This window comes from Lacerta agilis, chromosome 17 (genome assembly GCF_009819535.1).
Source record: "Lacerta agilis isolate rLacAgi1 chromosome 17, rLacAgi1.pri, whole genome shotgun sequence".
In the NCBI taxonomy this organism is placed as follows: Eukaryota; Metazoa; Chordata; class Lepidosauria; order Squamata; family Lacertidae; genus Lacerta; species Lacerta agilis.
This window is the reverse complement of record NC_046328.1, coordinates 3,318,114-3,343,204: the sequence shown is the minus strand read 5'-3', so window position 1 is coordinate 3,343,204 and position 25,091 is coordinate 3,318,114. Positions and strand designations below refer to the sequence as shown.

The 25,091-nt window shown below is 40.3% G+C and overlaps 1 protein-coding gene across 11 annotated transcripts in view; it reads right to left on the bottom strand.

Moving 5' to 3' along the window:
* The window catches only part of MPHOSPH9 (M-phase phosphoprotein 9), a 41,207-nt gene that overhangs the window by 8,694 nt on the left and 7,422 nt on the right, over positions 1-25,091 (bottom strand). For 8 of the 11 annotated variants that reach the window (XM_033174733.1, XM_033174739.1, XM_033174738.1 and 5 more), the window contains 12 exons: positions 21,604-22,121; positions 16,727-16,850; positions 14,905-14,998; positions 11,691-11,794; positions 8,541-8,663; positions 7,481-7,923; positions 5,828-5,983; positions 5,220-5,307; positions 4,431-4,646; positions 3,518-3,565; positions 2,672-2,736; positions 1,323-1,424 (listed from right to left, as the gene is read on the bottom strand). In XM_033174733.1, coding sequence (XP_033030624.1) covers positions 1,323-1,424; positions 2,672-2,736; positions 3,518-3,565; positions 4,431-4,646; positions 5,220-5,307; positions 5,828-5,983; positions 7,481-7,923; positions 8,541-8,663; positions 11,691-11,794; positions 14,905-14,998; positions 16,727-16,850; positions 21,604-22,121 — 2,081 coding nt within the window. Of the gene's footprint in view, positions 1-1,322; positions 1,425-2,671; positions 2,737-3,517; positions 3,566-4,430; positions 4,647-5,219; positions 5,308-5,827; positions 5,984-7,480; positions 7,924-8,540; positions 8,664-11,690; positions 11,795-14,904; positions 14,999-16,726; positions 16,851-21,603; positions 22,122-23,910; positions 23,944-24,385; positions 24,496-25,091 lie in introns of all 11 variants that reach the window. The other 3 variants (XM_033174742.1, XM_033174743.1, XM_033174741.1) reach the window with 3 other exon arrangements.

Genomic DNA, 25,091 nt, shown 5'->3' with positions numbered 1-25,091 from the left:
GGTCCATATAAAGAAGTCTTAAGGTGCAAAAATCAGCAGAATTTATTTATGGGGAAATGCAGAATTTATTTACCAATAGACATTCTGAAGGCACTAATTTTAATAAATGCACTATCATTTTAGCCAAGTATTATTAAACTTAAGCCAGAATGCTAGAATAATTCATTTGGGGGACTAAAGAGTTGATGTAAGGAGCAAGTGTTTTATTTCTACTGCACATAATAATTTATACACCAGAGGTTTCGTAGGTAGTATATTAAGACTGAAATGAAATATTGCTGGGTGTCAAGCATAGTAACCAAGTCTGAGACTATCTGAAGAATATTCAACATCCAAAAGTGAAGTAAAGAACTTTCAGAGACTGTTTAAGAACTGATTTTCTGTAATTCATTAAAATTACTGTTTGGGGGCTGAGTTCTGTGGGGTAGGAGAGGGAACATTTTTAGAGAAGTACTTGTTACCCCTAAAGCTGTGGTGGGGTGGGAACTTCAAGCCCAGGAATCAAACGCAGCTTCCCAGGCTCCAACCTTCTCCAGGCCACACTCCTCACTGGCTGTACTCTGTGCCCTCTTTGAGCTCCTGCCCCTTGTGAAGCTATCAGCAGTACCTGCTAAGTGCACCTCATTAAGGGCACCTCTTCATGCCTTTTGCTGGCCTGGACAGAGAGAAGGGGTGGGTGTATGCTGAGGCCTCTGGCGTTTACGTGGCTAGAATGTAGGCCACTATTTCAAAACGTAGGAGCAACCTGCTTTTGCCTTTGGTCCCCCTCAACCTGGCGGTTTCTCCAGGAGTGGAATAAACAATAATAATGATGTCGTTTTGGAGGGGGGCGCTATTGGGTTGTTGTTTTTATTTTTATTATGTATTTTGTGGCTTTATATCTTGATTTTATTCTGTGAACCGCCCTGAGACCCCTGGGTATAGGGCGGTATATAAATTCAATAAATAATACTACTATTACTACAAATAATACTAATACTAATAATAAATGTGACCATTGGGCTGAAAAATATCACTTAACCCTGTCTTGCAAGGTTCATATAATAGACAATCAGACCACTGTACATACAGCAAGAACACACAGTACCATGAGAAAGTATCATTGCTACATTACTGAAAATTGACATTTGCAATAAGTCAGTGTGGATCTTGCTATATTCAGAAAGCCTCTTATTAATGCTTTATTATGCATCTGTTCTGTTGTGATTATTCTGTATCAAGGAAAACTGACTAATAGTTACGTTTATCCTTCTTAAAAATCAGAGTTTTGTGAGACACGTATCCTTTACTTTCTCACAAGGTAATATTTATTATTTGCTTACTTGGCATAGGATGTTCTGAAGTGACTGTCTGCAAAATGACGAAATTTGAGCAAGTTTTCATGTTCTAACTGCTTGATTTGAGCTTCAAGTTTTGAGACAGTTCTATAGCGGAAGCAAAAATATATTCAGAAACAATGGTATAAAATACGTTTGATCCAACAACTCTGCCAATCACTGTCAATGCAGATATTTTATAAGCTAGTCTGACTCAGTGCAAGACAGCTGCTGATGTTCTCACACAAAAGAATTCATTAGTTGTGCCTGGACCAGGAAACTCGAGGCTTTGAAATCACCACCAAAGTGTCATTGGATTCCATACACCTTTTTAAACAGTCAAAAAAGAACAAAGTGTTGTACACAACTTGAGCTGCAATTCTAGGTGCAAGTACCACAAAACTCTTTGGGGTTCACTTCTGAGAAGAGCCACATAGTAGTTTAAATATGTTGCATGGTATGAATGCTGCAAATGAATAAATAAATCATAGAATTGTAAGGGACCCCAAGGGTTATTTAGTCCAACCCCCTGCAATGGAAAAAAAAATCTCAACTACCGGTAAAGCATCCATGACAGATGGCCTTCCAACGTCTGCTTAAAAACCTCCAAGGAAAGAGAGTCTACCACCTTCTGAGGCAGTCTGTTCCACTGTCAAACAGCTCTTACCACCAGAAAGTTCTTCTTGATGTTTAGTCAGAATCTCCTTTCTAGTAACTTGAAGCCATTGGTTCATGTCCCTCCAGAGCATGAGAAAACAAGCTTGATCCATCTGCCATATCTCCAGATATATGAAGATGGCTATCATACCTCCTCAGAGTTTCCTGTTTTCCAGGCTCAACATACCCAACTCCTTCAACCATTCCTCATAAGGTTTGGTTTCCAGACCCCTGATGATCTTGGTCGCCCTCCTCTGTAAATGTTCCAGCTTTTCAATAGCCTTCTTAAATTGTTATCCAGGTGGCACAAAGAGTTATCTAGGTGTGGTCTGACCAAGGCAGAATTGAGTGGTACTATTACTTCCCTTGATCTGGACACTATACTTCTGTTGATGCAGCCTAGAACAGCATTAGCTTTTTTTGCTCCTGCATCACACTGTTGACTCATGTTAAGCTTGTGGTCCACCAAAACCCCTAGATGTTTTTCACGTGTATTACAGGCAAGCCAAGTGTTCACCATCTTATATTTGTGCATCTGGTTCTTCCTGCCTAAGTGCAGAACCTTACATTTGTCCCTATTGAAATTCATTGTTAGCTTGGGCCCAGTTCTCCAATCTGTTAAGGTGATTTTGAAAGGTTTACAACATTATTTGAAGCAGTAACATTTCCCCTCACACAGTATTAAATGGCACATTTACCTTTTCAAATCAGAAATCTGAGTTTGTGCATCCAACAATTTGTTCTCAGTGATGTTTAAGGTATCCTGTAGGGAGGCAGAAAAGGTCACATGCTAAGCTTGCATAAAGTGTAAAGCAAATACAGAATTGGTCTCTCTACTAATCTTGAAAGATTACAACATGTAACTACCATTTATAGGGGCATCAATCCAATTTGGCTTGAGCTTCCTCTGGAGTAAGTTCAGCATACGTTTTGCTTCATTGTCACTTACCAATAATTAATCTTCATACTTGTACTCTGTCAGGATTGCTGCAGACCAGCAGATCATCTTGGGCCTTCCCCCCCCTTTCTTACAGGCTTCCTACATGCAGCCATGTTCACTTGCTGAAGCAATCTGTCTCCTAAATGATTCTCTGGTGCTAAGCACCTTCAGTGCAGGCCTATCTAGCCCCTTGCTGCTCTCTCATCTAAGAGACACTATAATCTGCACAAGATGGGTAAATGAATAAGAGGCTTGGTGCACAACAAATTCTATTTATGGCTGGATTAGTGACCATTGGGTAGTTATCATTTCTTACATAGTTAAAATGTCTTGCAGAAAGGCTGAATTCTGAGGAGTAAAAAAAATAATTCACCCTTCTTCCTTAATGTATCAGTTTCTGCGGACAGTACAATGCACATCTGGAGGATGTCCATTATGAATTTAAGGCAATAATCTAGAGAGTGTATATCCCACTGAACCTAGTAAGGCTTTCTTCCAAACAGACTTCCCTGCAAGGCTTCAGCCCTCCAAAACCCCTCCAGCTTTTGGTCCTCTCTATTTAAATACACATAAAATTCTGGTACAAAGTGAATTTGCTTCTCACCTTTACTCTTTCATGCTCCTTCCCAAGGGATTCATATTCTCCTAAAAGCTACAAAGAAATAAAAGTAATTACATTTTCCTCCCTCAGTTAGTGATTATACTTTGAAACAGACATCATAGAAAAATGTTTTGGGTGGATAGGATCAAGATGCTTGGGCAAGAACCCTGCCCTCCTAAAAATAACAGCAAATGTTCAAATAGGAGAGGATGTTACCTTTGTGGTGAATATGAATACCAATGATTCACTCCCCTCTAACATTAGAGAAAATTCCTCAAGACTACAGATTTCAACAACTGCAGTGCTATACAGATAACCTACTAAGCTTTAATCAGTACCATTATCAGGCATGCCCAACAAAGCAGAATTGAAACAAATTCCCTCAACTTTTTGATGAATTTCAGCCTACCCCTAGTTGGTCTAAAAAAATACCCAAAGGAGGAACCTAGAATTAGTTTAGAAATACCAAAAAATACAGAGTGTGAACTAAGACAGCACATCTATTTAGCTGCTAGAGACAGAAAAGAAATTGAGTAGGCAGAGACACCAAAGATCTGCCTCCCGAGCTGCTAAAAAATCAACACTTTGCCATCTGGAATTAAACAGAATAGAAAAATGCTCCCCCCAATGCCTTTAAAAGTCACAATTTCTTTGTTAAGAGCAGCATACCACAAAGGTACTATTGTTTTAGTAGAGACAATTGTAATACAAGTATAGAGACATTTCCATTAAGGGCTAGCCAAATCTGCAGTGTCCAGAAAGAGGTTCCTATTATAAAGTTCCAAGAATATCATCTCAATTAGAGGTTCATTCAAGCAGCTGCTTGATTATAGTGGGGCTCTCATTTGCCCTCACAAATGGATTGTTCAGCTGAATTTACTCAAGCATCCAAGTTACCCTGATTTTTCCAACCTACATTTTGGAACATTTTATTTTCTTCCTTTAACTTGGCATCTTTATTATCTGAGAGCTTGTAGGCTTTTTCAAATGCTTCTTCTAGATCTTTAAGCCTCCTCTTCAGGCGGCTGATGGTGTTATCTTTCTCTTTACCACTGGTGCGCATTTCTTCAATACGTTCCTGCAAGGCCTTGGTGGTATTGCTGACAGCACAGAAGCGCTCTTTCCAGTCTGTCTGAAACAAAAGAAGGCCAAGTATCAGACAGGTACACACATAAACAGAAAACAGAAGCCTACTTTGAAAACAGAAGCAGAACCAAAGCTAAGATTGTAAGGAATATCATGTTTTGAGACACAAGATATTGCTTTCCTTTTTTTCTCAAACCTTTTAGAATGAAAGTCTGAGGGCTGGGGCTGGGCCATTTTTAGTCTTTACACAACACCTAGAAAAACATTAAGTGCTTTAGAAATAATAAAATTATCTGCACTTCAAGTTGTAATGTATTAAGGTTTATTATCAATTATATTTTACTGCTTATATTGCAAATAAGCTGTCGGGTGAAAGGCCAGATTGACTGATTATTTATTTATTTAAAGCCAAACCTAATAACTAGGATCCTAGTAGGGAATCAAGACCTCGGGGAAATGAGGCATCTCTACAAGAACTGCTGACTTGTACCAGATAAGGACTCCCAAGTTCCAGCAGAAAAACATATAGCTCAAAGGGCTGACAGATCAGACTTGTAGCGTCTCACTTGGTAATCTTTCTATATAATTGAGCTCAATTCGACGTATGACATGTACTTACCACTTCTGTTTCCAGAGTGCTATTTTTATCTTCAAGTGCTCTCATGCGATTATTAGCTTTATCCAATGCTGCCTGTAAGTGGTCACATCTAAAAATGAAAATATAGCCATGAAAATGATTGAAATGAAAACAAGATTTTTCAGTATTTTTAGCTGAGTTGCCTAACTAGGCTATGAGAGTGTGACCAAAACTGCATTTGAAAATGATTTGAACTCAAACACTGTGTATCTAGTTTCTAAAGCTACAATAGTCTTCTTTCCAAATGTGGCACGTACAACAAACATTGAAGAAATAGTTCACTTCCAGCTAAGCAGCATAAATAAGTTACCCAGAAGATTCGTGCTAGAGGAATTCTGTATGTGAATAACAGCATTTATCTCTTTTCTCTGTCTAAAACTCACCCCTAATTAACGGGCATCTCAAGGATTCCACAATATATGTTTTCATGTAGCCATCAATATCTGTGCCCTAGATCTTAAAAGTGAAGGAAGCAATATATAGAAAGAGTTGCTCCAAGAAACAATTTTGAAAGGAGACAGAGACAGACACACACAGAGAGGGGGGGGGGGGCTGGGAAATATGCACATTGTTCCAAGCAGCTCTATTACCTGTCAGTAAGATTTTGATTGATCTTCTCAAAGTCTTCTGAATGAGGTTTATGGCTTGCCTCCAGCTGCTGTTTTAAGCTTTGAATTTCTGAATCATAATAAGCCCGTAGATCAGCAATATGCCGGGCATGTTTTTCTCTCAAATTCTGCCTAATCCTGTTTTTAAGATTAAAAATATGTCATAATGCATTTGCAACACTATTTTTTAGAGACAGAAAATGGCCATCCCGGCACATGTTTTCAACAGATGGTGAAGTACAGCCACTGAAATTTGCCTCCACAAACAGATGCCAAGTGATCTTCCCCACCAAAGCACTTGTATAACAGGGCATGTGTACAACTAGTTCTGAATACAGAAGCTCTGATCATGTTTAAAGTAGATAGGGGAGTGAGTGGTGTTTAGAGCAAAAAGGTGGCACAGATGAAGAGTGCAAACTCACCGCCTCACAGTTTAACTCCCCAACTAAGTTCCAAGTATCCAGAAGGGACACAGCTCAGCTCCCTTTGTCCACGTTTCCCTGGGTTCTAAACAGGCAGGTCTGTTGGCATCATGTCTAGTTTGGTCCTTAGTCTGAGATCTCCTCAAATGACATAATCCTGCCTGAATCCAAGTTACCGTATATACTCGAGTATAAGCCGACCCAAATATAAGCCGAGGCACCTAATTTCCCTACAAAAATGTGGGAAAGCTTATTGACTCAAGTATAAGCCGGTTCACCTTTGCCACTGTGGTAGAGGAGGAACGAGCAGCCCAAAGCAGCCATTTGGGCTGCTCCTTCCTCTTCCTCCTTTGCTGCTGTGGAGCTCACCCCGTCGCAGGGTTTCGAACCGCCATTCTTCTGATCGGCAAGCCCTAGGGCTCTGTGGTTTAACCCACAGCGCAATGTTCCCTTGTGTTATACAGAGAAGGCTGGGATCCTGTCCTGTTTAAGCAGGAGCCAGGGAAAGTGAGCACCTGTGGGGTTTTAATACTTCCTTAACTGATAGGCTTTCTGCCTTCTGGGGTCTAAAGTTTGCATTTATGTGAGCAGTTCAGGAATGGAACAAGCTTCCTGGGGAGAGTAAAGAACCGCCATTCTTGTACGCTTCTTAAGGAATGGTTGACTTGAGTATAAGCCGAGGGCAGCTTTTAAAGCACAAAAAGTGTGCTGAAAAACTAGGCTTATACTCAAGTATATACGGTAGTTACTTTCCACAAAACTGAAACTCAAGCCTTGCAAATAAATCTAGAATAAGTTACTGGGAGTGGTCTGAAGGCATATAAGACTTTAGCACTTTGCAGAAAGACTTCATGAGACCTCCTGTGAACCACAAGTATGCCACTTGGGGTTCCATGATGGAAGAATAGTTAAATATAAATGTAGAAAAATAAATAAGCTACATGCTTCCTAACCCCCCCCCCCCGGCCAAAGTTTACTATAATATTTGGTCTCTAAAGAAAGTTTTGCCAGGTTTTGTGGCCTGGTCACCTGACTACAATTCAGACACATCCCAGGCAGCCAGAAGTGACTACTTTCAGGCCTGTAAAAATGCTTAGTGTCTTCATTTAACCCAATGGAAGGCTTCAGGAAAGGAAAGTAAGCAGAAGTTTCAAATTACTGAATATTGCAATGCTTATTTGAAGGTCAACATTCTTACTGACATCAGCCTTACTTGGAGAATACCACAGGATCTTCCATGCATGTCACTGAAATATTGTATTCCGGCAAACTATTATCGGCAGACGGAAGCTGGGAGTGGACAGCTGAAGATGGCGTGAGTGTTAAGTTGTCATCCTCTTCAGTGTTTAAGAACTCATTACTTGGATGACAAGAACTGCTGGCGTTAGTTTCATTTTGGAACATGCAAGTATTCCAGGGGTCACTGTGCAAAGCTGTTGCACTCAAAGTGTATTTTGGAGATCCAGGAGGCAGAGGTGATGTTACTGTGCTCAGGTGGGACAAAGAATCTGAGTCTGAATGCATGAAAAAAGGAGGATCTGCCATAGAGTCTGGAGAAAACAAAACCCTGTCAGGTGTCCCGTAGGAGGAGTGCGGAGGCAGTCCTGGATTCTGTTGGCCAGGTTTCATGTGCAATGTTGGGTCGAGGGTCAGGATCTGGGAAACAAACATCACAGTGATTAGAATTGAAAAATATCGTGAAGCAGATTTCATTTTGATAAAAAAACAGGAAGCTTTTTAAATTTTTAAGAGATAAGTTAAAGCTGTAATTTCATAATTGTATGTGCATAGCTGGGAAGAGAACAATGTTAGTTACTTAAATCTGAGCTGCATTTAAGCTTGCAGCTTCTGCTTGAAAGTTAAGCTGTTCATTTTTTGTCATGTTTTGTAAGTGTGGAAGGTGAAATTATTGACATATGCCCCCCATTGTTGTGTGTTCCTGATTTAATAAGGAACAAAGAACCATCTGATTTTGTGATAAATAGCACAGGTAGGTGTGTGTGTAGGTATGTATACACTTTGCAAAGATCTAATTATTGGGCTTGTGTCAAGGGAGTACTTCACTATATTTTGGAGTCTGTAACAGGTGAGATTTGTCAGGGAAAAGGGTGGTATTTTTATATACATATACATATACATACACACACACACACACACACACACAGAGAGAGAGAGAGAGAGAGAGAGAGAGAGAAAGAGAGAATATATCTTAAGTGTGAGGAAGCCTGGAAGGCTTCCAATCCAACATATGGCACTGAAATGCAAACGATTACCTCAGGAGGGTGAGTTGATTGTGAGGAGGGAAAGTTCCAGTCTACAAGCTGTTTACATTCCCTTTGTTTCTTATGATAAATTTCCTTTAAGGATGATGGCTTCATCTCATCACCAGAAGACAACTAAAAAAATAATAAAGATTTGTTTAAAATAATACCAAACACCCAATATTTAATGCAAAGATGCCAAAGTGAACTTAAACATTTGGGGGAGGGGAGGGGAGGGGAAGGGGAAGTGAATACAGTGGTGCCAATTCAAGTTCCAATGTGTGGTCTAAAGTATTATTGTTATATTATTAACATAATAGTAATTCTTAATAATTCATTGTTAATATTGTTGTTATATTTGTCATGTGTTTTTCTCACAAAGTGCCTCAAAGCAGCTTACATTAAAAACATTTAAGAACAATCAATTACAAACCTAAACACACACACAGCTATTTTATGTGCCTGCCCATTCATACCAACAGCTCTAGATACATATGATGCTAAAACAAAGTCTGAAATAAATCTTGGTTTACCATGAACAAGCAGTATACTAGTGCATGATGCTCAATCATGCCTGCTTCACACCTCCCCTTTCAAAGAGTGGAAACAAGCCACAGAGGGCCTGGTTTACTGTTACAGTATGTGTGAATGCTCATTTGAGTTAGTTTCCTAACAAACAAAGAATAAGGGATCGTACACAATGCTAAGCTAGTCACTTCATAGTTTGTTTTCTCATGCAATAAAAGGAGACACAAAGTAGGCATAATTGAGGCGTTGACCCTAGCATGCTGCTTGTTCAAGGTAAACCATTATTTATTTCTATGGCTTACCTTTAGGGCCATGAGTAGGCTTTAGGGAAATGGGAAAGTATGTACCCACAGTAATTCTATGAGAACATAGCCAAAAAAGGGGTGAGCTGTTGTAAATTAATGATAAAAATATTATTATTATTATTATTATTATTATTATTATTATTATTATTATTATTATTATTATTAATTCAGTTTATATTCTGTCCTTCCCACTGAAGGTGCCCAGGGTAGCAAGCACATCAGTGAGCAAGAAAAAAAAATACTCTAAAAGCTAAATAAAATCTTGGAAATTTTCTAAGACCTTTCCTGGAAATGTCAACTTTATTAAATAAATAAAGGGAATAAACCTATAGCCTAGGAGTAGCTTACATAACACCTTCTGGATATTGCTGGACTACAGCTCCCATTATCCCTGACCACTAGGCCATGTAGCCTGGGGCTGGAGCTAGGAATCCCAACAACAAGTGAAGGGTACAATGTTAGCTACTTCTGCTGTAGCCCTTTCATTTATGGAGATGTAGGAAAAAGCCGAAGTCTACCTCAATTCTTAGTAAGACACAAAGCTGCTTCTGCCTCCTAGTGTTCTGGACAGTAAGTGCAAGGATACTTTGATTTGCTTGGATTGCCGTAATCAATCAATCAATCAATCAATCAATAGAACAACATAAGGGCTCCCTACAACTAGGTTTCTCTTGTTTTACATTGACTTACGATGCTCCACTCCTGGGTACTTTCATATTCCTCCAGCCCAATCCCCCACAAAATTTCTAGCTATAGGCATGGAGCAATGCATGGCAACCAGAGAATATGTAAATGTCAAGGATCCTTGGATGAGGCCAATTTAATTCAGTTTTAGCAAAAGCACTTTTCTCCTTTTATCTGGATTGTTTTTTTAAAAAAAAAACAAGGGTACGTAATGCTTTTAGTTGATAGTGCAGCAAATTCTGCTCAAAAGGAAAGCAGAGCTCAGCAACTCAAGTACTTGTTGTATAGTCTCTTTTTGAAAACAAGGAGTGATCATAAATCAAGAAGAGGCAAGCATAACTCTAAACAGGGCCAAACCAGAGGAGGCACTGATAATGTAATTTAAAAAGCCATTCATACAATTCCTGAAGTAAACGGGAGGCAAAGGGGAGACTGATCTGGAATAAGACCCCAGGGGTATAGAAAGGATGTAATACAGTATATTCTGGCATATAAAACTACTTTTTAATCCAGGAAAATCATCTCAAAAGTTGGGGGTCGTCTTATACACTGGGTGGAAAATCTGTGGTCGAGTATATCTCAAACTCTATATTTTAACTGGAAAAGTTGGGGGTCGTCTTATACGCCGGTATATACGGTACTCTCCACCCCACCCCACCGAGTCCTGTTATGGACCAGCCACCCTACACCTGCTATTTATTTTATTTATTCCTTTTCCATATATGCAGGATTAGAATGACAGAAGCAAACTGCTAAGTGAAAACCACTGTTCCAAGGCATGATTGGCTGAAAAGGGAAAAAGGGAAATTATGACTCTTTTCTTAGTACAGTACTGAAATTTATCCATCTAGGTAAACATATTAATACTTTATATCACAAAAATGACAAGGCCTTCAGAATTTTTTTTAAAGACCAGCTATTGTTATCTGCTGTAGCCAGAATTCAATTATTTGAAAGCATTTCCTTTAATGTTTTCTGCCTCTTTTTATTATAGATTTGCTTAGTTTTTAAGAAAGGTGCATCAAAGTCTCATGAAACAGAACTTCAGAAACCATCCATTCTTGTCAACAGATACAATTTGCAACAGCCAACTTATAGCAAAGAACTAGAATTAAAAGCTTGGCACAAGAGCTTAAAATATTCATTTAAATTGAGCCCTGAAGATCTTGAAACCCTTTTGCTAATGCCATGTCTCGCCTTCTCCTATCTTGTATTGGCTCCCTGTCACCTTTTCCAACACTCCTGAGTTACTACATGGAGAGTTCTCCTCTCTCATTCCTCTTCATTCGCCTCCCTAGTCACTCTATACAAGTATACCCATTTTTATTTTCCAACTCCTATGGCAGTTCTGAGTTAAAGATAATAAAATGATTACTTACATTTATCAGAATCTATCAGTTATGGACACTAAATAAAAGTTTCAGGAGGTGGTTAAGAAAGCACAAAAAACTGTTCTCAAATGCCCTGCAAATAGATCCTTGAAGCAACAGGAAAGAGAAAAGGGGCCTGTTTCTCAGCTCCCCTAAATAAACTGGCTGGGCAGCAAATGCCTGCCAACCGACCCAAACAGCAACAGTGGCAGAACAGGGGGAAAAACATCCTAACATCCATTAAACTACCAAAGCAAACACCACACAAAAGATACCTGGTCCGAGGACATCTTTGTAGCAAATGCACTAAATTCATTTCTGAAGTTCTCAGGCAAAGTATGGTACGTTTCCTTCTCATCTAGTTTCCAGTATGTCAATCCTGAAATGGAGAAATATATCAAAGTTTACTTCTGTATAGAAAAGAGCTGTGAAGCCTGACATTCCTTTTTTTGATTTTCACATTACGGGTGCAGATTTGCAACGTTATGAAAAACTCATGTCTGAAATGTTATGCTTCAGAGCTTTAGCAGTAACAGGGTTTGACATGAAATAATGTTAAATATAATGTATTAATATTGCAGAGAACTCTGGGGAAACTAGCGCTGAGAATGTAATGAGAATATTTGTCCTTAACCATATTTCAACATGATCTCCATCTAAATCAGTTCTTCCTTATCCTGATTTAAACAGCAACACTAGTTCATTGAATCTGAATAAAAAACAGTTGGCCTCCTTGCACTTTTCACTTACATTTGCAATATGAGAAGCAACATCAAAGCCGTTGGCTATGAAAATGGGGTATAAATTATATAACAAAAGGATTACATTTTAAAAACAACTGGCATTCTTCATGTTTTTTCTCTGATACTAATCTCTCAAGCTTATTGTGCTTGGGGCAAAATAAAGTAGTTTGCCAGTTTTACTAGTTGGAAGGTGCAGAGGAGGGCCACCAAGATGATGAAGGGTCAGGAAACCAAGCCTTATGAGGAATGGTTGAGGGAACTGTGTATGTTGAGCCTGGTAAAGAGGAGACTGAGGTGAGTTATGATAACCATCTTCAAATATCTAAAGGGCTGTCACATGGAGCAAGGTTGTTCTCTCCTGCTATGGAAGATAGGACTTGAACTAATGGATTCAGGTGTTTTACAACCCAGTGTATATTTTATTTATAAACAAAATAAACCAAAAACAAATAGCATAAAGAAATACTGTTACAGCAAGTTGAAAGCAGCATAAGATGTTCAAAAACATCACAAATACCAATTTCCCCCATAAACCTGTTATGCTGGTTTAGATGTATACATTTGTCATATGTTAGCTTAATCACAGTTACTATGGACCAAATTATCTCAACCCCTGTAGGTATAGTTGGAGATATGCTTCTTTCCCAATGTTTATGGGGTAAAGTTTTTATTATTATTTTATTTTATAATGTATGTAAAACAGAGAACAATTATAAAAGGTGAAAAACAAAACTATAAAGTAGGCATGTAGAATGAGTAGTTGCACATGAGTTAAAATAACCAAGTTTAAGTAAAGATGATAGGTATATAAGTATAATTCCAGATTTGTCTGGCTTGTGACAAGGGTGGACTTGAAAATGATGGTTCCACTGTATATGTCAAAGGAATACCATATCATATAAATAGTGGCTGGAAGTTCTAGTCCTTGTTGAAATCTCAAATTATGTGTGATTTTCTCCATTATAGGTATATTCCAGAGCAGTACCAAGCATTCAGTTTAAAATTTTGTTTTCCCAATTTTTAACTGTTATAATCAGTTATAAAGTTGAACACTATTTCTTGATAATTTTCTCAAATAACTTACTTTACATAAATATGTGGAAATATTTTAGGTTCCAAGGGTAAATGTTATCCTAACATATCAGAAATATTAGGCTGAATGGAGTTCCAGAATATTTCTATTTGAGAACCATTCCAAAAGATGTATATGCAATCTGCTTTATTTAATCCACATCTCCATTTACCCAATCTTAACATTTATATTCAATTAATAAGATGTTAAATACCATGGACATTTTAAAGTAGCTCTCCTGAAATTATATTAAAATGGAAGTTATCCCAAATCCAGTTCTACTGTTTCCAGGTTTGATCCAAATCTCATACCTATTTGTTCATATATGTATCCTGGTTCATTTAAGGTATTTTAAAAACAAAATCAGGGCCAAGCTCTTACAAGGGGACTTTCAACAGAACATTATCATATCAAAATTTATAAAAAGCAGAAAAACAGCAGCATAGTGCCTTACAGTACAATCCTATACATATCTGTTCAGAAGTACATCCCACTTAGTTCAAGGGTGCTTGCTGCTGGGTAAGTGGGTACAGTCAACTTGCACCTTGCGTGGGGCTTACGTTCCAGAGATGGCACATATATGCAAAAGCACGTCTAGTTGAACCATCTTATCAGATCTGCATTAGTGTTGCTCACGAGTAATCAGGCATGAGTCTCCACTGTCTTTTAACAGTTTAATGGTGCAGACTATTTACAGCGCAGAGAACATGAAAACATGACCATCCTAGTCACTCGCAGAATCCAGGAATGCCGGTTTCTGAATGTGACCCCAACATAAGAATTTTGGCACCCCAAAGCGCCGCCTCCCCGGTCTCCTTTTGACCCCTCTGTGCAACTGGGGCAACGGAAGTGGCGTGCTCCCTTCAGAGCGAAACGCATGAGGTGTGCTGGCGCTCTCAGCAGCATCTCCAAGCCCTTGTCTCGCCTGGCTGTTTTCAGCCTGCCCCTCCCCGCTGGAGGAGGTGCCGCTTTTCCTGCTTGAAGAGGGTTCACTACCGAGGAGGTGTCGGGGCTCTCGGCACATCGACAGGACCTCCTGCCCTGCCAAGGGCAGCTCCCTGACACATCTCCTGGGAACTGCCCCCATGCAAGCAATCTTATCTTCTAGAGCCAGCACACCACACAGGTCTTCTTCCCAAGTAAGGCAGAACGTTTTCATGCTCTCCACCTTGCTTACAGGACTCTGGGAAGTTCCCAGGAAAACCCTGTGCAAAACGTTCTCTGTTATCTGTGCCTTAGTTTGTGCAATTTCAACCAGCCAGCCATCAACAGCATAAAGTTGAAATTATTAAATTATACATGCACAAGTTGCAAGCTGACTGTATAGGGCATGGGTGGTCAACCCTTTTATACCTACTGTCCACTAATGCATCTTTCTTGATGGTAAAATTTCCTCACCGCCCACCAATGCTCGATGGAAAGGAGGATTCAGCTTGGGTCTGTAGAACGCCCTACTGCCCACCTAGAATCCGGAAATGCTCACTAGTGGGCGGTAGGGACCAGGTTGACAACCCCTGGTAGAGGGTTTATTTTGGGGACTGTGATCTTACCAAACTGCAACATACAGAGTCACCAAAAATAAGGAGACACAAAATCAGTCACAACACAATTTACATTTAGTTGCAATTTTGAAATAGTAACAACAAAAGCAAAATAGAAAGCAATTAACTATACCTGAAGTACCAGAACTGAAAGAAATTTGGCTTCCGTTTTGTTCATTGAGGTAAAAAGTGTAAGATGATGATGGAACAGCTGCAGTAGGATTAGTCTACAATTCCACAAAAGGGGAGACACAATGATTTATAGATCAATAAATAATTAAAAAGTTACATAAATTATATCAAGTGGAAGAAAAAGTGAGCATCAACCACAAAAATTACTGAAAAAATATTTTACAAGAGATTGTCTAGCAGGGGTGTCAGACTCAAATTCATCGGGGGCCGCATCAGCAGTTTGGTCACCCTCAAAGGGCCGGTTGTATCTGTAGGACTATGTGTCCACTCTTTATTATCATAAATTATTCTCACTGCATTCAATTAGGACTGTTTTTTGTAATAATGTAAGTAATAATGTCGCGCATGCGCACTCCGTCGCTGGGCTCCTGCTGCTGCTGCCGCTTCCACAGCGACTTTGCAAGCCCTCTGAGTGAAAATGCGGCTTGGGGGGGGCCTGCCGCGCACGATCGGCAGCTGCCCCCAAGCCGCCTTTTCATGCGGCAGGCTCGCAGCATCGCTGCTGATAGCGGCAGCAGAGCGACAGCAGCGGCGGGAGCCCAGCGGCGGAGTGCGCACGCGCAAAATGTCGCGTGTGTGCACTCCATTGCTGGGCTCCCGCTGCTGCTGCCACTTCTGCAGCAACTTTGCGAGCCCGCCGGATTAAAAGGCGGCTTGGGGGCAGCTGCCAATCGCGCACGGCAGCCCCCCCAAGCCGCTTTTTCACTCAGAGGGCTCGCAAAGTCGCTGCGGAAGTGGCAGCAGCAGCGGGAGCCCAACAACAGAGTGCGCACGCGCGACATTTTGCATGTGCGCACTCAGTCGTGACGCCCCGCCCCCAGAGGGGGTGCCTCCTCCGCGCTGCCGCCCCAGGCAGCGCGGAGTCTCCCTGCGGCCGCCGGCGGCTACACGGGCCACATGATGAGGTCTGGCGGGCCGGATGCGGGCCTTGTGTTTGACATCCGTGGTCTATAGCCATTTAAGCAAAGTTCTCACTGAGGTCTATGACCTCACTCCCACAGGAGGCAGTGATGGATTTAAACAAGGATTAGACAAATCCAGGCTTGAGGAATTCCCACAGGCCACAGCAAGAATAGAATGCTAGACTGGATGGGCCATTGGCCTGATCCAGCAGACTCTTCTTATGTTCACTAAGAGCATAGAGGTAAAGGGAGCCCTGACCGTTAGGTCTAGTCGCAAACGACTCTGGGGTTGCGGTGCTCATCTCGCTTTACTGGCTGAGGGAGCCGGTGTACAGCTTCCGGCTCATGTGGCCAGCATGACTAAGCAGCTTCTGGCGAACCAGAGCAGCGCACAGAAACGCCATTTACCTTCCCACCTGAGCGATACCTATTTATCTACCTGCACTTTGACTTTTGAACTGCTAGGTTGGCAGGAGCAGGGACAGAGCAACGGGAGCTCACCCCGTCGCGGGGATCCGCAAGCCCTAGACTCTATGGTTTAGACCACAGCGCCACCCGCTGTTAAGAGCATACATTATATTAAATCCTATTGTATTTGTTACAGAGAAGCTCAGGTGAACTGTAACTCATCACATGAAAGTGGTGGGGATTTCAAAACCAGTTTGCAATAAGGAAGGGGTGAGGAGAGGAACCGCAATGCTGTTCAAAAACTGATGAAAGCTGGTTACTGTTGGGCATGTGCACATATACTTGGCCATATCTAAATGTAGCTCTTTGGATCCCAGAAAGAAAATGCAGCTCAATCCTATATACATTTACTATTCCAATGAAGGGGTTTAGGTGGAAGGGTGGTCCACTTACATTCTCCAATGTTACAGTCTGTGAGTGCTCTTTTACTTGCACAGGATGCACATCCCCTTCCTCCACATTTGTTCTTTTCAGCTGGTTTTGCTTTAATTTTTGAGCCCACGATGTTAAAGATTTACTACAATAAGGGAAATAGAAAAAGAGAAAGAAACATGTTTGCCCCAGAAACATTTATTTTAGATCTATTTCATGCTACAGCCTGTAAGGTACTATGGTAGATTGAACTCTCTATGACTTTATGCAGGGGGGATTTGACCCCCCCCCCGCAAAGTGGTTTTCAACAAATATTGGCAAGAAAGCAATTGTTCCCTGGAGTCTACAACAGGACACCCTGTAATTTATTTAAAATAAGATCTGTACCAAAATGAAGAGATGATGCAACTCACAATAAGCAATTCAAACCCTGCAGTAGCTCAAATATCAGGGCAACTGTAAAGAACTAACCACACTGAAACACAGAACTTGCAGAATACAGTATGAGTAAAAAGACTCAAGAAAACAATGGTCAGATCCAAAGTACAAATGACCAACTCCACCTTAACCAAGGGAGGCTTTGGATTTTTGTTTCTTGAATAAAAATACAGGTAGTCTTCCATGCCATGTAGCAACCCCAACTAAAGGGAGCAAAATCAGTATGTTACAAGGAAGGTCTGCTGATCAGTAGAAAAATATCAGAAGCCCCACTAATTGCATCCCAAACTCTAAGCATCGTAGTGAAGACATGCACACAGACAAACACAAGTGTGTGTGTGTTTTAGAAACTTCACCACGCTATAAAATATCAGAGTGTGAAGAAAACTAAATATAAATATAAAATATAAACCAAAAACAATCCAGATAAAATAATGGCACAACACTAGAAGATAATCTGGAGACTCATTCAGAAAAGAATTAGGGAATTAAAAAGGTCTGAAGTCTGTGTCTGAAAGAGTAGATTGTTGAAGCTGCTTGTCTTCTTGCTAGCACACAGAGGTTTAGTGTTATGTTCAAACAGGTGAGTGTGTCTTCTTCCAACTAACAAAGCCAAGAGTAAACATCAGTTACAGAATAATAATAAAAAAATCCTTCCAGTAGCACCTTAGAGACCAACTAAGTTTGTTCTTGGTATGAGCTTTCGTGTGCATCTGAATAAGTGTGCATGCACACGAAAGCTCATAGCAAACTTAGTTGGTCTCTAAGGTGCTACTGGAAGGATTTTTTATATTTTTTATTTTGTTTTAACTATGGAGACCAACACAGCTACCTACCTGTAATCAGTTACAGAATTTTTGTTGTTGAGAGCAAGGCATCATGGTTTGTTTCCTTCCAGTGTGAACAGAGAGGAGCAATGAGGTCAAAGCCAGTGCGTTCACAATAAACAGTTAACTATGGTTTATCACGATGTGTGACTGAGGCCACTGAATATTTCTATTTCATAAGTATAGAAGAGAAGCCTTGAAGGTTAAGGCTATATAGACAAGGATGACATTCTAACAATGGCCAGTCAGATGCCTTGGAGAAGGGCCATAAAAAGACCAGGAGGGCAACTGCCCCTCCCCCTCACAGTGCCCTACTGCCCTCCAACATCGACTCTTGTTTTTTTTAATTTATGATGACTAAATTGCCACTGATACAACTATCCTCCAGGAATTGGCCTAATCTTCTTTAAAAAGCTATTTACATCTAGTGACCATCGCCACATCTTGCCACTGCAAATTTCTAAAGATTAATACCCTGTGCAAAGCAGCACTTTCTTTTGCCTGTCCTGAGCCTACCGAGAATCAGTAGGACCTGGAGTTCTAGTGTTTAAAAGACCACACCATATAGATTATTATTGTTTAAACCCATTTAGAGCCCATTTTAAACATGTTTAGAGTCTGCAGCTTAAGCTTCCGTCCTATTTGGACTTTCAGTCATATCAGGCAATTATCCAATGGTTCTAACAAGCGGAACGTTCAAATCCTAGGAGCAGACATCCACTTTTTAGCATCAAAAGGCTAGGCTGCAATTCCCCTGACCTACTACCCACTATTCTACCATGCAGCACAAAACCTCCAAACCAAAACCTGGCAATCCAAAGGCCTATATCGCCTAATAGACTTTTATAAGAATAACAAACCTCTGTCAACACAAGAAATACAGGACAAATTAGAAGACACCCAAATGCCCTGGTTAACACAACACCAATTACATGCCCTTCTAAACAATCCAACAGTAAAATCAGCAGCAACTAGACCCCTGACAACCTTTGAAAACCTCCTCCTAATGACAAAGGGACGCGGCAGAGGGCTGGTATCCGCAATATACAAATTACTACTCAAAAATCCCACAAGCTCCCTAGACACAATCATAAAACAATGGGAGGATGACATAGGATACAAAATCAACCCCACCCAATGGACCAGAATGTGGTCTAAACCCCCCTTTAAATCCATATCAACAAAAAGAAGAGAACTCACCCTAAAACTAACCTACAGGTGGTATCTAATGCCAAGAAAATTAGCGCTAATACGCCCAGGAACCTCACCAAAATGCTGGAGAGGGTGCACCTCCACAGGCACATACTTCCACATGTGGTGGGAGTGCCCCAAAATCCAAACATTCTGGACAACCACACGAGAAATATGTAAAATAACCAAGCAAGTGTTAGAAACCACCCCAGAATTGGTCTGACGAAACATCTTCCAAGACAATAATGCCCACTTACAACACAAAGAACTCATAATCCATCTACTCTCAGCAGCCAGAAAACCATAACCAGACACTGGAAAGACCTGTCAGGAGTAAACATGGACCAATGGTACCAAGTAGTATGGGAAACAGCCCTACTAGAAAAACTAACCAGTAACCTGAAACTGACACGGGGACAAACAGAAGAAGACACCTTCACCCCAGTATGGTTCCCCTTCATCACACACACAGCCCAACAAGACAATGACAAAAATCTACCGACAGCATACAAATCAATATGGCTAACCTGACCCAAAACACCCACCAACCCCACTCACACAGGAAACCAAAGATCACCACAGCCAACCACAAATGAACAATCACACCCCACGCCAACCCCGACCTCTCTCACCGCCAAAGGAGCACAAGCAAACAACAGAGAACCTACACAAAAAACGCTGACACCAAACCCAACTCATATCAAGTAAAAAAGAAACATCGTCACCCCACCCCACCTATCTCCCCATCCCACCCACCTCTCTCCCCCTTTTCTTCCTAATGTCTCAACAACAAAAACTGATTTGTAAAAATGTTATATGGAAAAATACGAGAGACATTGCACTACCTTTGTAAATCAAGAAAATCTTTAATAAAAATATATTTTTAAAAAGGCTAGGCTGCCACATTCAACAGTTAAGTCATCTGTACCAGCAGCTTAAAATGAAGCAAGTATATATGCAATGGATGTTTTCTCAAGTTTCATAGAAAAAAATATGAATAAAGAGTAATGACCCTATGAGTCAGCTTAGTAATTTCTTTCTTTTTTCAGAGAGTTAATGAACAATCACATGTCCCCATCACTGTTCCCTTGGAAATAATGTGCAGGTGAAGGCATAATGGCATTCTGTCCATTTTAAAAAAAACTCATCAGACCACAGATACTAAACTATCTGGTTGACAGCATGTAATTGTCACATTTCAGTTCATTCACAACAGAATGTGTATTTCATCTGAAGAATTCTGAGGGCTAAGCACACCCAGAACATGCTCTCTTTGCTATATAATTTACAGCTGATGCAGCTGCTTTTCAATCAGGTCCTCTCACACTTAAGGGTGCACATAACAGTAAGTAAGTACCTTTCATCTTTAAACCTCCACAACCCAGTCTTGGGCTACTTCTAAAGCTTTAGAGGATGAAACTGTTTGAAGAAAGTGCTAGAGTGGAGCAGGCTATACTATTTCACATTTGTAAGAACTCAAATCATTTCGTGTGGCAGCAACACCACTTTGGAACTCCCTACCTATTGATAATAAATGGGGAGAGACTGTAGCTCAGTGGTAAAGTACATGTTCTGCATGCAGAAAGGCCTGGGTTCAGTCTTTGGCACCTCCAGGTAAGGCTGGTAAAGACCCGTCTGAAACCCTGGAGACACATTGCCAATCAGTGAAGAACAGACACTATTAACCTAGGTGGATCAGTGGTCGCACTCAACAAAAAGAAGCTTCCTATGTTATTTTAACACCTCTCCTTGTAGACTTTCAATGCAGAATAGCAACATGCCACACACCTACCAGGAATTTGAAAAAAGCCTGAAAATTTCCCTGGGAATAAGCAAGATTTTAAAATATAGACACTCTCATTACATCAGTGATAGCATATCAGGTATCACAAACGCAAGGAATGTATCTTAAGATTTTAATGTAAGCAAACTCAATTGCATACCCACAATGTAACTGGCTATGTTTAACTATATAAATTCTTTATACATCATATAAACATAACTCACACAACTCTTATCACATTATCTAATTGAGTAGAAGCAATTAAGGACCAATATTTAGAACTGGAAATACAAACAGATCAGTTCTTATATACGTCCAAATAAAAGCTTTTTGTGTCCACGTATGTCTTAGCGAATACAAGACATATGTGGAACACAAAAAGCTTTTGGTCCTTAATTGCTTCTACTAAATTAGATAATGTGAAAAGAGTTGTGTGAGTTATGTTTATATGATGTAAAAAGAATTTACATAAACACAGCCAGTTACATTGTAGGTATATTTGTTAGCTGAATTTACGTAACTATTGGTTTGATAAGTGTTGTGTGAATGGCATATGTAGGCAAGTAGTGCAACTACTTTTCTGTTAAAAGCAGAGTAGACATACTAAAATCTTACTAACTCTAAATATAAATCTAATGACTCCAAGATTGGTCACTTACCAGTTTGTTTTTCCACAATGACCTTCGCCGATCTTATGCTCAGATTCATCAGAAAAACCTTTATCATCTTTTTTCATTGATGGACAGTGTTCTACAGCTGTTTGTGTATATTCTCTTGTGTTTTGAATACTGGCTGTAACTAGACCTTCTGGCACTGGTGATCCACCTTCCTTTCCTTTGGTAATCTTCTCTGGGTCTTCCATGCACGTCTGAATGTCTTTATATTTGCTAGGACTCAGTTCTGCGGCAGAACATGTGCCATAGCCACTGCTCATTGAAACACTATTCGTGAGGCACTCCGGAGGCATGGCCGAAGCTTCCAGATGACTCTCATGATCACTGGTTTTGAGATGACTGGTAAAGAGCTCATTTTCTTCAAAGGTTTCAGATTGCAACCCCATTTGACTTTCTAATGAAGAGAAACTGTTCACAAATTTGACCTGAGATGTTTGTTTCTTGCACAAACACACATTCTGGCTTTGCAGCTTCATCAAGTGTTTGATTTCATTCTGTATGTGCTACAAAAAAAAAGTGATTTAAAATAAAAATTGGAAAACATTGTGGAAATTGCACACAAGGGTTATTTTAACCTTAACTTCCACAAGACCAAGCTACAGACGTAACATGCAGAAATGTGTTATGGGATACAAATGAACACCCAGAGTTGTTCCACTTTTGCCATTAAAACACATGCGTGTGCACATTCAGTGTTGCTTGGTTAAGACTGTATTAAAGGGAAGTACAAGAAGAAAATGGAGGGTGGGAGAGTCCATCCCATAAATGAAACAAGGAAACCTTCATGTCCAGAAATAATTGTTACTCACCCTGCAAAGTTGACCTAATAAAAAAAATTAGTAAAGTTTTAAAGCCATGGAAGCCAGCTTTTCCAGTGATAGGCATAGCACTTCCATGGGCAATTCTGGAGACACAAAGCCACTAACCACTCCTAATTCACTTTTCCTGCTAGCTTGCCTCAAAATCCATGTATAGTACTTAAAATATCCACAATTCTTATTCCCAATCTCTACCCCCTTCCCCAGCTGCATCCCAGCTACCTCCACCTCCCCAAGCAGACAAATACCGGTAGCAGCTATAATCCTCCAATTGGAATTACTTGTATAAAGAAACCACGGGTTTGCTCAGGACCAATGATTGGTATATGTGTATTGTGTCTCTAAACTTGGAATTAAGACCTGTCAGGGAACTGCCCTCGGCAGGGCGGGAGGTCTTGTCGATGTACCAAGAGCAGAGCTCACACCTCCTCAGTAGTGAGACCTCTTCAAGTGGGAAAAGCGGCACCTCCTCCAGCGGGGAGGGGCAAGCTGAAAACAGCCAGGCGAGACAAGGGCTTGGAGATGCTGCTGAGAGCCCCAGCACGCCTCATGCGTTTCGCTCTGAGGGGAGCACGTCACTTCCGTTCCCCCAGTTGCACAGAGGGGTCAAAAGGAGACCGGGGAGGCGGCGCTTTGGGGTGCCAAAATTCTTATGTTGGGGTCACAGCCGGAAACTGGCATTCCTGGATTCTGCGAGTGACTAGGATGGTCATGTTTTCACGTTCTCTGCACTGTAAATAGTCTGCACCATTAAACTGTTAAAAGACAGTGGAGACTCATGCCTGATTACTCGTGAGCAACCCCAATGCAGATCTGACAAGACCCATCAATTTAAATTAAGCATATTCCACACCAGGCATAGTTATGGTTGCATTTATTCTTCAAAATAGAATGCTTAGAAGTGAAGATGCTCATCTTTTAAAAGATTTCTGGACCAGACCTAGCAAAAAAATGTTCAATTTTTGTGGTCTCATTGCCAAAAACAAAACAAATCTTCATGGGAATTAGCCAAATGCAAATACAAACATTAAGTTTTCATCCTGACTAATATATAGCATGATTGTTACATGCAACCAACATGTTTCTGTAAGGCCACGAATAATGAGAACATTTCTATCTTCCTGAAAACTCAAAATACAGAACCAGTCTCTCATCCTAAGAAATGCTGTTCAGGTGTGACCAACGCTTTTCAGAATGACACACAACAACTTTAATGAATCTGCATAAGAAATGCCAAGTGTTGATCAGGCAAAGTTTGTGCATCAGCGGCACTTCCACCGGGTTAGTTTTGAAAACCAGCAACCCCGGCAAGCACCTTTCAGTGAGCAATCAGGCCTCTCCATAGCAACACATGATCGTAGACGCCTACACACAGAGAAGAAATAATAACATGGATGAAAAAAGATGCAAGACAAAAAGAAAGTAAGGAGGAAGGAAACAGGAAGGGTGGAAAAAGAATGAAAAAGAACAATACCTCTTTGTTATTTGTTTCAGGAGCTGTTGGTTACTATTAGTGCAGAGAACCATCAGGAAATGGAAGGGAAAAACAGTAACCAAAAGGGTATAAATATTAAAAATGTACTGAAACATCTATTAAATGTATCAAATATCGGTTTTCACATATGGAAAGTGACTCATATATGCTGACTTTATTGTGAAATAGGCATGAGGGAGAATTTGAACTCAAGAGAAAAATCTATTATTTATGCCAAGTAACGGTTTTCACATATTATAGTAAAGAAATGTAGAAATATCCCAAGCATCTGGTCACCCAGATAACAAGACAGTTTGCTGAAACATGTCTTCAGTTCAGCGTAGAGCTTATGTCTAAATAATTGGTACCTAGGAATTGAACTACTTTTCTAGTCATTATTAGAATGGCTGCTGTACCATGCTAAGCTCCATATGGTCCTACATAGCTAATGAGAGAGTTGAGGCTGGAGACGTACCACTGCTCTTGAACAGGACCTCTCCAAAAGGCATTTAGTTGAACTCTTATTCTGGTGTTAAAGACTCAGTTCATCCTACTCAGCTATTCTAGATCTGTACTCCTGATGCCCTGCAATTATGGGATAGCAAGATGAGAAAATTTAATTCAGGACTGTAAAGGACAAAATATTCCTTTTTATATACCACATGGTGGCAAAAGCATGCATTTGGTCTCTCAGAATACTGCAAATTCAAAAGCACATTATCACTTTCCTTCTTTAAAAAAGTCAAGGCTATGCTACCAAGCACTCTTTATAGTACACCAAAAATGAATTAAGTTATTCACTTCTCTACCGCGCACACGCACGAGCGTACACACACAAACATACAAACCTGCTGACACCTAAAACTATGTACAGTTAAGCAGTTAAAACAGGATCACAATTATGGTCCAGAAGACAGCCATCAAATGCATCATGTATTAGCCTAAACAGTGCACCAGATGGGGCTCACACTTCCCCCTAGCTTAAGGGCAAAAAAATCAGAAGCAATGAAAAAGTGAAAAACTGTGGTTCACAGTGGAGAGAAAAATGGTTGCAAAAAATTGACTGCTAGCCCCATGCAACGGAAAGCAAGAATAGGGGCAAAACTTTCTACGGTGCAATAATCAGGATGACTAACTTCAAGACACTAGCAAATGTATTGCAATAAAAAAATTAAAAGAGA